Source organism: Xyrauchen texanus, chromosome 24 (assembly GCF_025860055.1).
Source record: "Xyrauchen texanus isolate HMW12.3.18 chromosome 24, RBS_HiC_50CHRs, whole genome shotgun sequence".
In the NCBI taxonomy this organism is placed as follows: Eukaryota; Metazoa; Chordata; class Actinopteri; order Cypriniformes; family Catostomidae; genus Xyrauchen; species Xyrauchen texanus.
In genome coordinates, this window is record NC_068299.1 from 21,440,411 (window position 1) to 21,453,033 (window position 12,623).

The 12,623-nt window shown below is 35.2% G+C and overlaps 1 protein-coding gene across 1 annotated transcript; it reads left to right on the forward strand.

Annotated features, from left to right (window-relative positions):
- The first annotated feature begins 3,675 nt into the window (after positions 1-3,675).
- Positions 3,676-11,127, forward strand: LOC127618060 (vacuolar protein sorting-associated protein 26A-like). Its single transcript, XM_052090293.1, has 9 exons — positions 3,676-5,106; positions 5,925-6,074; positions 6,162-6,237; positions 7,309-7,465; positions 7,704-7,868; positions 8,848-8,954; positions 9,160-9,228; positions 9,355-9,497; positions 9,715-11,127. Exons 1-9 carry the CDS (start codon positions 5,104-5,106, stop codon positions 9,826-9,828), a joined length of 984 nt encoding a protein of 327 aa, XP_051946253.1. The 5' UTR covers positions 3,676-5,103; the 3' UTR covers positions 9,829-11,127.
- Positions 11,128-12,623: the final 1,496 nt, after the last annotated feature.

Consider the following 12,623-nt stretch of genomic DNA (forward strand, 5'->3'; position numbering starts at 1 on the left):
TAACAGTAGTTTACCATTTACATTTATTATTTGTTAAACATAATATATATTTTCTGTTAATTATACAGAAAATCATACTTTTTTCATCTAAAACTTTTTTTTTTACAATGTTTTCTGTCAAATGTTACTATTTACCCGTAAATGTTAAGGTTAACCAATCTACTTTTACTGTAGCATTTATACATGTTTTTAAATTAAAAAATATGAAAAGAAAATGAGTTTCAGAGATCTTTCTTACCAAAATATTTGTGAGAAGTTCTTCTTTATCGGGGGTATTTCCTGAATCATTCATATGCAATGACTTTGTGAATTTGACGCTTTATCAAATGTTTCAAATCTCTATAATCTTTTTCCTGGCAGTGCAGCTCTTAGGAAAGTGTTTAAAGTCTGTGTCTTTTATCAAAATGAATATATTCAAAAGGCTGTACAGACATTTCCTTAAAGGTCTTTGACTTGTAAAATACTTGTTTTCATTGCTAGAACAAAATATTTGTGTATTAGATAACTGTAGGCTAGTTTCTTTAAGGCACTTGAATTTCTCAGAGATGTGATACTCGATTTTATTGGATCAACTTCACTCCATTAGACATTATGAGAATATGGTCTCATAGATATTTACAACATCACATCAATGATAAACTTCCTTTTTTTTTTGCTTTATAATTTTTATCTACCTGCGGTGTGGATCGTTTTTTGCTTAGCATAAAATCTTTATAATTTTTCATGCTGGGTCACTTCCTCCATATTGACGTCAGAGCACAAGTAACTGTAGTATCTCCTCAAATCTTTTCTAATAGATCAACAAGATCTCACACATTAACATGTCACTCACTTTTTGCTAAAGCTCTGAATATCATCTTTACACCTACTTACCAGAAAATGTAGACTAAAAGTAGACACTTTAAGAGACATGCGTATAAGAAAATAAATATTTTTGGGAACTATTTTATTTTTTAAGAAACATATTATTTAGGGAAAATGCCTTTATGCTGGATTTAGTTCAGATTTGTGGATAATGTGTTTTGCTTGTAACAAAGCATAGAGTGGAGAGGAAGAAACTGGCCCTTTATGTTCTCAAAAAAATACAAGAAAGGCTGAGAGGATGTCAGACTATTTTTGAATGACTCTGTGCTTTTGTTTTCTAACAGAGTCCCAGTTAGCACAGATGAAGCCACTCCTGAGATGGAGGAGCAGTCAGGAGAAGGTTTGGGCAACTCAGACACAAATCAGCCATTAATGAGCAATGGTCCAGTGCAGGCTGACAAGAATGAAGAGGAGGGCTCAACTGTTGGGGAAGAGACCAGTGCAGACATCAGTTACTCTCAATATGTCTTCCCTAAGAAAATAGATAGGCTTTCTTCAAAGGATCTGAAAGAGGAAAGTATGATTCCATAAAGACCTACTTTCCCTCATATGTTATTAAACATTTTTGACAGCACAATGTGAAACATGCAGGATACTGCTTTTTGGTTACAAATATAATTACAAAATGTATATTCGTAATTGAGTTTTCTGCAAAAGTGGATTGTTTCCCACTGTACATTGAAAGGATCATATAGGATATATATATATATATATATATATATATATATATATATATATATATATATTTGCACATCAAACTTTTATATTATTATTTTATTTACTCTCATTGTCTGCAGTGTGACCCATGATGGCATCTGGCTTAACGATTTCATTTTCAGTTTTTGGTAATGGAAATACAATTGTGTTTGGATAATAAGTAGTGAAATGTTCCAAAATCCAAGCATATTTCTTCTTTTTGACAATATTGTATTGTTTTTTTTTAATATATTTTGGCCATTATAAAAAACTTTTAAACTGTATTTGTCTCTCATTGTGACCATGTTACATCAGCAATAGGAGGAATGAACTGTATGCCTTGTGTTCTGCAGACGAGATGAGGTCAGCCATTCAAGCTTCCTGTGTTAACAAGAGAGCTATCACACTCAGGCTGACTATATCTTGTACATTTCCTGACTCCTACATCATGACCTGTTTCTCAGCGTCTGTGGCATAAAAAGCTGTAATATTACATTTATTTAATAGCCTATAGTCTGAAGACATACAGCTTATAATGAATTGGCAAAATAGGTTAACAATTCACTCATGCAAAATTTTACATAATGTTTACACACAACAGAAGACATACATCATACATCTCTCTTCCTGAAAATGTTTCAGCCATCTTAGAGTACGAGTTACAAAAGTTTGGGCACCCCTGATCAAATTTTCAGTTGGTGTTAATAGCTAAGCGAGCAAAAGATGGCCTGATTTCCAAAAGGCTTAAAGTTAAAGATTAAACATTTATTTCATATTTTAAGCAATTTTACTTTTTTATATTAATCATTTACAGTTTCAAAATAACAAAAAAGGAAAAGGGCCCGAAGCAAAAGTTTGGGCACCCTGAATGGTCAGTATTTAGTAACACCCCCTGGCAAGTATCAGTTTGTAAAAGCTTTTTGCAGCAAGCTAGGTGTCTTTCAATTTTTGTTTGGGGGATTTTCACCCGTTCTTACTTACAAAAGTCTCCTAGTTCTGTAACATTTTTGGGCTGCCTTGCACGCACTGCTCTTTCGCGGTCAATCCACAGATTTTCGATGATGTTTAGGTCGGGGGACTGTGAGGGTCATGGCAAAACTTGAGGTAGTCCATTGTGGATTTGAGGTGTGTTTAGGATCATTATCCTGTTGTAGAAGCAATCATCTTTTCATCTTCAGCTTTTGCTGATATGTAATTTAATCCATTTTTTCCTCTACCAGTGAAATGTTCCCCTGTGCCACTGGCATCAACACAAGCCCGAAGCTTGATTGATCCACCCCTGTGCTTAACAGTTGGAGAGGTGTTCTTTTCATGAAATTCTGCACCCTTTTTTCTCCAAACATACCTTTGCTCATTGCGGCCAAAAAGATTCTTCATCTGTCTGCAGGACTTGTTTCCAAAATGCATCAGACTTGTTTAGATGTTCATTTGCATACTTCTGATGCTGAAATTTGTGGTGAGGACGCAGGAAAGTTTTCTTCTCATGACTCTTCCATGAAGGTCACATTTGTGCAGGCATCGCTGCACAGTAGAACAGTGCACCTCTACTCCAGAGTCTGCTAAATCTTCCTTAAGATCTTTTGCAATCAAACAGTGGTTTTGGCAAGACCTGAGGCCTTTCTAGCAATCCTACAAGGAGTTCTCGCTGAAAGTTTTATTGGTCTTCCAGACCTCAACTTGAACTCCACCATTACTGTTAACTGCCATTTCTTAATTACATTACAAACTGAGGAAATGGCTACATGAAAACGCTTTGCTATCTTCTAATAGCCTTCTCCTGCTTTGTGGGGATCAATTATTTTAAATTTCAGAGTGCTAGGCAGCTGCTTAGAGGAGCCCATGACTGCTGATTGTTGGGACAAAATTTGAGGAGTCAGAGTATGTATAAAGCTTTGCATCACCTGGCCTGTCCAAATGATGATTGTGAACATGCCATAGCCCTAACAAGCTAATTAAGTCCTGAGACCTTGGTAAAAACTTATCTGAGTGCTCATATCTCTTTGGGTGGCCAAACTTTTGCATGGTTGTACAAAATAAAAATAATACACTAATATTGCTTAAAATTTTGAAAAGAATGTTTCATCTTTAACTTTATGCCTTTTGGAGATCAGTTCATCTTCTACTCACTTAACTATTCACAGCAACAGAAATTTTGACCAGGGGGGCCCAAACTTTTGCATGCCAATCTATTCTTCTCCCAGTTGTCTCATTTGCTATTTTCACACTAATAGAGACAACCATGCCACCCAATCCAATTTGCATTTAAACACTGAAATATTTAAAAAGGGGGCAAAGAGAAAAATATGGCAATAATTGTTTAAAACAAAGGTACAAAGTTGTATTTAAAAGTATTCAAGTATGTCACATAGTTATAAGATGATAAACAGTACCTTTAGAAAGTATTTCAAATATCAAAACAGTGAAATAATTTTCTCCAATATCACACATTCAATAGCCTACTTCAAAAACAGAGTTAACCCGAACCCTAATGGCACCAAAATTAATAATTGAATACATTTAATTTAATGAACTGCCATTTACAAAAGTATTTACACAAAGAGAAATATCCATTCTAAATATCCATACTTAGAACATAATTTTAGCTATAACTGTGTGAGTCCTTTTGTGTGAGTGTGTGTGGACTTTAAAATTCATTCTTCTAGCAACTAAAAAATGCACCTGTGAGGCATTCTTAAAAGAGGCTACTTGGGGTGCCTGGGTATCTCAGCATGTAAAGATGCTGACTATCACACCTGGAGTCACAAGTTCAAATCCAGGGCGTGCTGAGTGACTCCAGTCAGGCTTCATAAGGCCTGGTTGCTATAGCGTTTATAGAGTCATGTTGGGTTAACCTCCTCGTGGTCATGTGGTTCTCGCTCTCAGTGGGGCCCGTGGTGAGTTGTGTGTGGATGCCACAGAGAACAGCATGAAGTCTCCCCAGTCGTCATAATCCAACTACCATATTTTGATGGTCTATTATTAATTTATTAACATGGCTTATTAATAGCTCTGCCTCACAGAAATCATGCTCACGGACATCACGCAGTTACTAATTACCAATTACTAGTGTGACCAAGGATAATCTCATACTTTGACTGACTGACTGGCAACGAACTAACGAACGAATAGATGGACGAATGAATGGTTCCATTTGGTTATCTAAGGAGTAAAATACCCCAAAAATAGGAGTAAAATGTACCCACTTAGCTGGGAAAAAATCAGGACTAAATGGGTTAAGAATTGTGGATACGATACAACATATTTAGTGCAGATGGTTTAATTTAATTCGGAGATTCATTATAAATATTAACGAATACACGGCCAAAACCAAGAAACTATGAACGAAAACATAAAGTACCATCATCGTAATATTTCCACAAAAATGTATAAATGAACGATGACTTTTATTTTGAATTTAAATGTAGCGCGCTCGCAATGTTTCAGTGTTCACTGTGTTCCTGTCTGTCCCAGTTCAGCTCAGAGAAACAGGAATCCAGCGCGAAGCGTATTCAGGAACACTACTGCTAAAGCCACGGAGCTGAAATGGTGAGCAATAAATCAGACTGCATTGAGCGAGTGAGATTTTTGCTCGCTTTACACCAGTTGCCATTCATCTGGAGCAAAAGCATGTTTTTAGTTCACTAAGGGAAAAGTAGGCCATGGAAGTCGTGAAGGATTTGTTATGGGTGGGAAGAGGGTGGGTCAGAGATAACACACTGCTAGTAAACTCAACTGTTCTGCCCCTACAAATGGGCCCTCAGTGAGAAGTTATGCAATTTGTGTTTGAATAAGGAACTTAAATCCACGGAATACCTACAGGACCTTTAGAGAAAGATGTAAAGATGAAGGCTCATGCAAACTAGCTGTTGATAAGAGTCCTGTTAACGAACCGCTATCAAATTCACGTTGTTTCTCGTAAAATAAAGATGTTTGGTAACTAAGCATTTTGCACCCGATGCTGTTTCAACAGTGCACATGATTGCTAAAATGTTTTTGCACTGTGTCAGCATTTCTTTGCAATAAGGGAGCCTTTCTATATTGTCTGTGTGTCAACTGAAGTGTAAAATTACTCCGATGGACGTGGAATGGTCCACTTTAGCGCTAGGTTGAAGTATGATGTATTTATTTACTAATGGTGAAGTAGGACCAACAATTGGCAAACCATATAAATATAATAATAATAAAATAATGTCTAATGGTTCTTCTTAGATGATTTTATTTCATAGGACACATTGGACTTAATTGACTGCTTCTTAAGATATTGGAGATTTCATCGGATTTCTTCCTAACACACCAGAAGACTTTGAATGAAGTCTGCCTCAGCAGCTTGCACATTTGTTACCACGAGAATTTGACTGTTTCAGAGTTTTCTTGGTGGTCTGTTTGGTCCTGTGTGTGAAGTCGATGTCATTCTGAATGACGCTGAAAGCAGAAAAACAGCAGAGCTGAAGACGGAGGATGGGAAACTGGAGAAGCATTATCTGTTTTATGATGGAGAATCGGTTTCTGGAAAGGTGAGCAGACATCAGCTCAACTCTTTTCTTAAGTCTCTTATTTTGAAAACAAACTGACACAAGTTGTCTGTCTTATGTCACCCAAAGGTAAATATCAGTGTAAAGCAAACAGGCAAGAGACTTGAACATCAGGGAATTCGCATTGAGTTTGTAGGACAGATTGGTAAGTTAACTAAAACATTCTGTTATTCTCTTGCACTCATGCAGTAATCAGGACTCAGTATCTCAGTTCTCATATGCCGAGGGCTTAGGAGAGCATGTGGTTGTCACATGGAAGGGAGCTAGTGTGCTACACATTTTCAGAGAGGGAGACAATCTGTGATTGTGCCTTACAGCACAGTTGGATGTAGTGCTACAGAACAGAGGTGGGTAGAGTAGACAAATTCTGTACTAGAGTAAAATACAATTACTTGAAAAAATTATTACTCAAGTAAACTAAAAGTATTGGTGTTAATTACTTGAGTAAGAGTAAAAATGTATCCAGTTAAGAAATACTCAAGTAAAGCACAGTGGCTCAGTGGTTAGCACTATCGCTTCACAGCAAAAAGGTCCTGGGTTCAAGTCCCGGTTCAACTAGGGCCTTGTTTGCGTGGGTTTCCTCCGGGTGCTCCGGTTTCCCCCACAAGTCCAAAAAACATGCAGGTTAAGTGAATTGGAGACTCTAAATTGCCCTGTATGTGTGTGAGTGTACGTCCCCCAGCCACTGGGGGTTGCGTCAAGAAGGGCATCCGGCGTAAAACTTGTGCCAAATCAAATGTATTTGTGGACTATCATGAAGCGTACCCTGCAACTACGTGGGACAAATACTAGGAAAGGGAGATATCTTGATTTAGATTGTGTAAGGCTGAACGGTCAATGCAATAAAAATACATGTTGTTTTTGTGTTATTTTGGGATGCATGCTCTTTGTATGTCATCACATTCGATTCAGACTGCAAGCTCACAACTTGGATATCATTCTTTGGCATGGTGCTGGAGATTTAGTAGCAGCAGTATTTAACTTTATTAGTAGTTAGAATTGGGGCAAGTCTAAAAAAGATTTCCTTTATACATTTTTAGTATATCATTAGTGATTTTGATGGGACATTCATATTCAACTTTTATGTAGTCTCATAAGACTGGTGTCAGATTGCTTGGTTTTAGCAATCCCAAGATTGCTGCATGTAATTTGTAAAAAGCACAGAACTTTATTTGTCCAGCCACTACATAAGAGGTTGTCTTTATTTCACATGCAGAGCTCTTCAGCGATAAAAGCAATACTCATGAGTTTGTAAACCTTGTAAAGGAGCTTGCTCTGCCTGGGGAACTTGCACATAATCGCAGCTATGACTTTGAGTTCATGCAGGTGGAAAAGCCATATGAGTCTTATGTTGGAGCGAATGTGCGACTGAGGTTAGTGAACTCTTTCTTTGTTTGCATAGTTCTGCAGCTTTAGGACTAAGTTGAACAATCACTATTGAGATGTTTAAAATAAAAACATTGCCATTCGTTTGCTTTAAGAAACGATAGTACTTGTTTTTCCAGAGTAAATTTGTCCAGGTTTTCATTTGTACTGTTTAGCTGTGTTTTATAACAACTGTTTATATGTGTTTAAATCATACAATGTGGTGTGCTTTTGATATCTCTGCAGGTATTTCCTTAAAGTTACAATTGTGAGGAGGCTATCTGATATGGTAAAGGAGCATGACCTCATTGTCCATCAGCTGGCCACTTACCCTGATGTCAACAATTCTATCAAAATGGAAGTGGGCATTGAGGACTGCCTACATATTGAATTTGAATATAATAAGTCCAAGTAAGTGCACTTTTATCTCCCAGCATGAACTTCGCTATAGTCGCTTAACTCATAAGCTAAGGTGGTGGAAAAGGCAAATAATAGTAAAGGAAAGGAATGAAAAGAAATAGGAAAGGGACTATAGTTTTTAAAATCAAGTTAAAGAATATTAAAAAATGTAGTTTTGACAGGCACAAACATTGAGGCTACAAAAGTCTAAAATGAGAAAAATCCCAGATGCAGTTTGTTGGGCAACAAAAATAATCAGAAAAGAATTGGAGCATAATGCGGGATTACGAACACACCCGAAATACACTTACTTATTTCGGAACTCTTCTTTTGAAATGACAGAGACATTGCTCTGTTGTAATGAATGTAATGCAACTGTAAGTCGCTTTGGATAAAAGCATCTGTTGTAATGCATTTACATTTATGCATTTGGCAGATGCTTTTATCCAAAGCGACTTACAGTGCACTTATTACAGGGACAAACAACCTGGAGTTAAGTGTCTTGCTCCAGGACACAATTGTGGTGGCTGTGGGACTCAAACCGACAACCTTCTGCTTACCATTTTTGTGTTTCACTATGCCACCACCACATCACAAAGCTCTTTTTTTTATTATTATAATTTTTAACAAGATACGATGTATGTGCTGATGGGGCATGTTTCCATATAGTCGCATTTTTCATGCCTTCGCTTCAATTTAAAATACTTGATTATCTAATAAAATGTAACAAAAAATGCACTGAAGTGAGAGTAAAAATATTGACTAATTCTGTCAGTCAGTTTTATTTCTCTTGAGGTGACTGTTATACTGTAGAACCAATGTTTGATGATAACTGACTTTTGGCACCAATTAATCTATAAAACCAATGTATCTGTCTACCTTTAATGCTAAGTACTAATGGCTTTTTGATAGAATTTACAATTTATAGATTTTTGGCCTAAATTTGTTATTTCGATTTTGAGCTAACAATATTCTTCTTATAACATGTCAGGTACCACCTCAAAGATGTAATTGTGGGTAAAATCTACTTCTTGCTTGTACGGATTAAAATCCAACACATGGAGCTTCAGTTGATCAAGAAAGAAATGACGGGAATTGGTATGATCTGAGTATTTTAATCTTTCTGTAATTCAAGAATGACTGTTTGGATTGCAATATAATTTAATTAAAAAGAATTCTGATAAGAAAACTGACAAATTACTGAAACATCTTCCCCCTCAAGCACTTAAAATTCTTTAGTTTCTTCCTTTTCGCTGAATATGTGAAAGATTTATTAAATGCATCATTTGACATGCCTCTCTAGGGCCGAGCACAACTACTGAGACAGAGACTGTGGCCAAATATGAAATTATGGATGGGGCACCAGTCAAGGGTGAGAACTGCACTAGATAAAAAATAATTTAGACAGTTTTAATAAGCATAATATGCTGTTGGTATTATCAATCTCATTATTCTTAATCTGAAAATGCTTTCCTTTTATGATCTGACTTATTATTAGGGGAATCCATTCCTATTCGTCTTTTCCTGGCTGGTTACGACCTTACACCCACAATGAGAGATGTAAACAAGAAGTTTTCTGTGAGGTACTTTTTAAACTTGGTGCTTGTGGATGACGAAGACAGGAGATACTTCAAACAGCAGGTACATCGTGTTGAAGATAATTTGCCATTTAAGTAAACGTACAAGAATCGTCCTCAAAGTGTTATAAATATTACATTTCCTGATTGACAGGCTGCTTGAATTGTTATATAAAGTGATAAATATCCTTTTAAAATGGCTCCTATTTATCAAGCAAGAAATGTTTGCTTAGTTTCAGAAACAAAGAAGCTGAAAGCCAATGTTTCATATTCCTTTGTAGGAAATTGTTTTGTGGAGGAAGGCACCAGAGAAAATCCGAAAACAGAACTTCCATCAGCGCTATGAATCACCTGAGCCTCGGCCGAGTCTATCTGCTGAGCAGCCAGAAATGTGACCGGGGTTTAAAGAGTAACCAGCCAGGGGCACGTGTGCTTCTCTGAGACCAGTCACAGGAGAGGAGAACAACAACTTACACTGAATATACATACAGATTGCTGTTCACATGGTCACCCTGAATTGGCTCTATCCACCCTGCCATCCACAACAAGCAATCTGTTAGTATACAAGGACACTTTTTTTTAGAAAGCACTGGAAATAATAATGCAAATCTCATAGCACATCTTTAAGGTTGCACGCCTCCCTAGAAGAGGATATGTTTTTAAGAGTGCACTCACAGGTATACTCCATGATCCACATAGAGTGAAAACAAATAGGCCTAAGACACATTTTTAAGAGCTTCCTGATGCATGCTGGCTGGTTAAAGTGAAACAGAGTTCATAATAACAGTTAATAAAGGCTATGGGGCCAGTTTAAAACAGGCAAAGAAATGTATTAACATGCATTCTGGACATCACCCAGGCCATACTGTATTTGCAATCAAAAGTTGTAAAACATTTCTACTTAACTTATTTAGTGTCTTCTTTGTTATTTTCTTTTTTCTTATTTTTTTTGTTTGTCTTTATGTGAAGAGAATTCTGTTTTTGAAATAAAGTATATGTCTACATATATATATATATATATATATATATATATAAGTATTTAAAGAGGCTTTAGAAGGACGCGTTGGCCTAGAAGCTTATACAAATTTGGTAGTTTGAGTACAGTATATGCAGCTTCTTAGCACAGTTATGGATAACACACTGGCTTAGTAGTAAAAGAGGGATACTTGAAATTCCTATTTAGTTTTCTGAATGTATTAATCAACCTCTAATTTGACACAAAATATCAGCTGCATTGCACTCACATTTCATATTGTCTAAATTTTTAGACACCCTGTAGAGAAACTATGGAATTGTTTTGTTGTATCCCTTGCATGTCATCCTGTTTGAAGGTTTCTTAACAAGAGGGGATGTTAACAGTTTTTCACTGTGCAAATGTGCTCTGCATATTTTGTGGGCTTTGAGGAGTAAATTATTATTATTTGGAGTTTTCAAGACAATGTTCTCTGCCCAATGGGCTTAAAATGTAATTCTGAAACTGTTACATTTTCTTCTAATGTTATGATTTTAAAATTCACTCTACATTACTAATGGAATGTTGGAGTGCCCTATGTTAAAGATATAATGGTGAGTGTTTGGGAAAACGGATCGAATAGTTGCGGTTAGGCAACCAAGTCATTTGTATGTCTTGAAAAATTGTACATATCCAGCCATAGTTTGTTTATCTGCAAATCTGTCAAATAAAAAAATGCAACTTTATACTTAAAGGTGCACTCAGTAACTTTTTGTCATTAAAAAAGTGTTACTCCTATAAAAATTATTAATAATTTTAATAAATATGTGTAAAACCATGAGGTGAAGACTCCAATCGTAGATCAGTAACATTATGAAAGCTGATTTATTTTACATTCAAACCGTTTCAGCTTTTATTCATTCACAGGATATGAGTTGTTGATTTCAACAATTCAGTTTCCACTAGTAAAAATCATAAGTTATTGATACTGTAATTTAATTTTCACAAGTTGAATTGAATTTCACTATGATCTCTGATACTTGCAAGCCAAATATACTTAATAATTTGTAGGATATGTATTGTTGATATCAACAATTACATTTTCACTAGTTAGAATTCTAATACTTGATCTCAGGAATGTGATTTCTACTAGTGGAAATGCCAGTTGTTGATATCAATAACTACATTCCCACTAGCAGAAATCACATTCTTGATATCAAAAATGTGATTTTAACTATAGTTAGAACCATAATTTTTTATATTTATCATTTAATTTTCACTAGTAAAGTTTTACACCAATATGTTATTCACTCCTATTCAAATCACAATTATTGATATAATAAATATTTGTTTCTAATTAGTTGTAATTCAAATTTCACATATCAACAATTCAATGATATCAAGAATGTAATTTCTACTAGTTGAAATACCCATTTTTTATATCAACAATTGAATTACAACTAATAAAAATGCACATTTTTATATTAGATATTCAATTTTCACAAGGAACATTAATTTCTGATATCTGTAATGTAATTGTTACTAGTAAGAAATACATTTAGATATCATTAATTACACTTCAAATTATTGATATCTGAAATCAATTTCCAGATATCAGAAACACCAAATGTTGAAATATATTTACTGATATAAAAAATTACCATTTTCACTAGTTGTAATTCAATTGCTGATATCAAGAATGAACATTTTACTAGTAACAATGTAATTATTGATATCAGGAAAGGGAACTCTTCTAGTAACAATTATTGCCTTGATATCTAAAATAGCTTATACAACTAGTGAAATTAGAATGACTGATATCTTAAATGTGATTTTAACTAGTAAAAATACTACTATAAATGTCTAGAAATACAATTTTAACAGGTAAGCTATGGTAATGAGTTTATGAATATTAATGAGGCCTGGTTTTCCCATGATTCACTTTTGGCGCCAGTAGTAGCAGGTTAAAAATGAAGGGAGACATGTCAGTTAAAACAGCTGTTTTTTTTTTTGTTTGTTTGTTTTTTTTAGAAATGGAAAATGAGAATTAAATTTACATTTTCTTTTTTATTTACTGTTAAAAAAATTTAAGCAATATTAGATTGGCATATTTGGGCGCCAATGCAACGCCCCTTTCATCTGATTGGTCTTCTGCACTGCCTTAATCCTTTTAGCCATAATAAGGCCTTGTCCAGACTGCTGCTAAAAATGTGAATTCAGATTTTTCCAAATCTGATT

What these genes read in the sequence shown, in the direction of transcription:
- LOC127618060 (XM_052090293.1), top strand. An exon ending in TGAGTTTGTAGGACAGATTG is followed by an intron (nt 6,238 to 7,308) that starts GTAAGTTAACTA and finishes TTTCACATGCAG; the next exon opens with AGCTCTTCAGCGATAAAAGC. An exon ending in GGAGATACTTCAAACAGCAG is followed by an intron (nt 9,498 to 9,714) that starts GTACATCGTGTT and finishes ATTCCTTTGTAG; the next exon opens with GAAATTGTTTTGTGGAGGAA.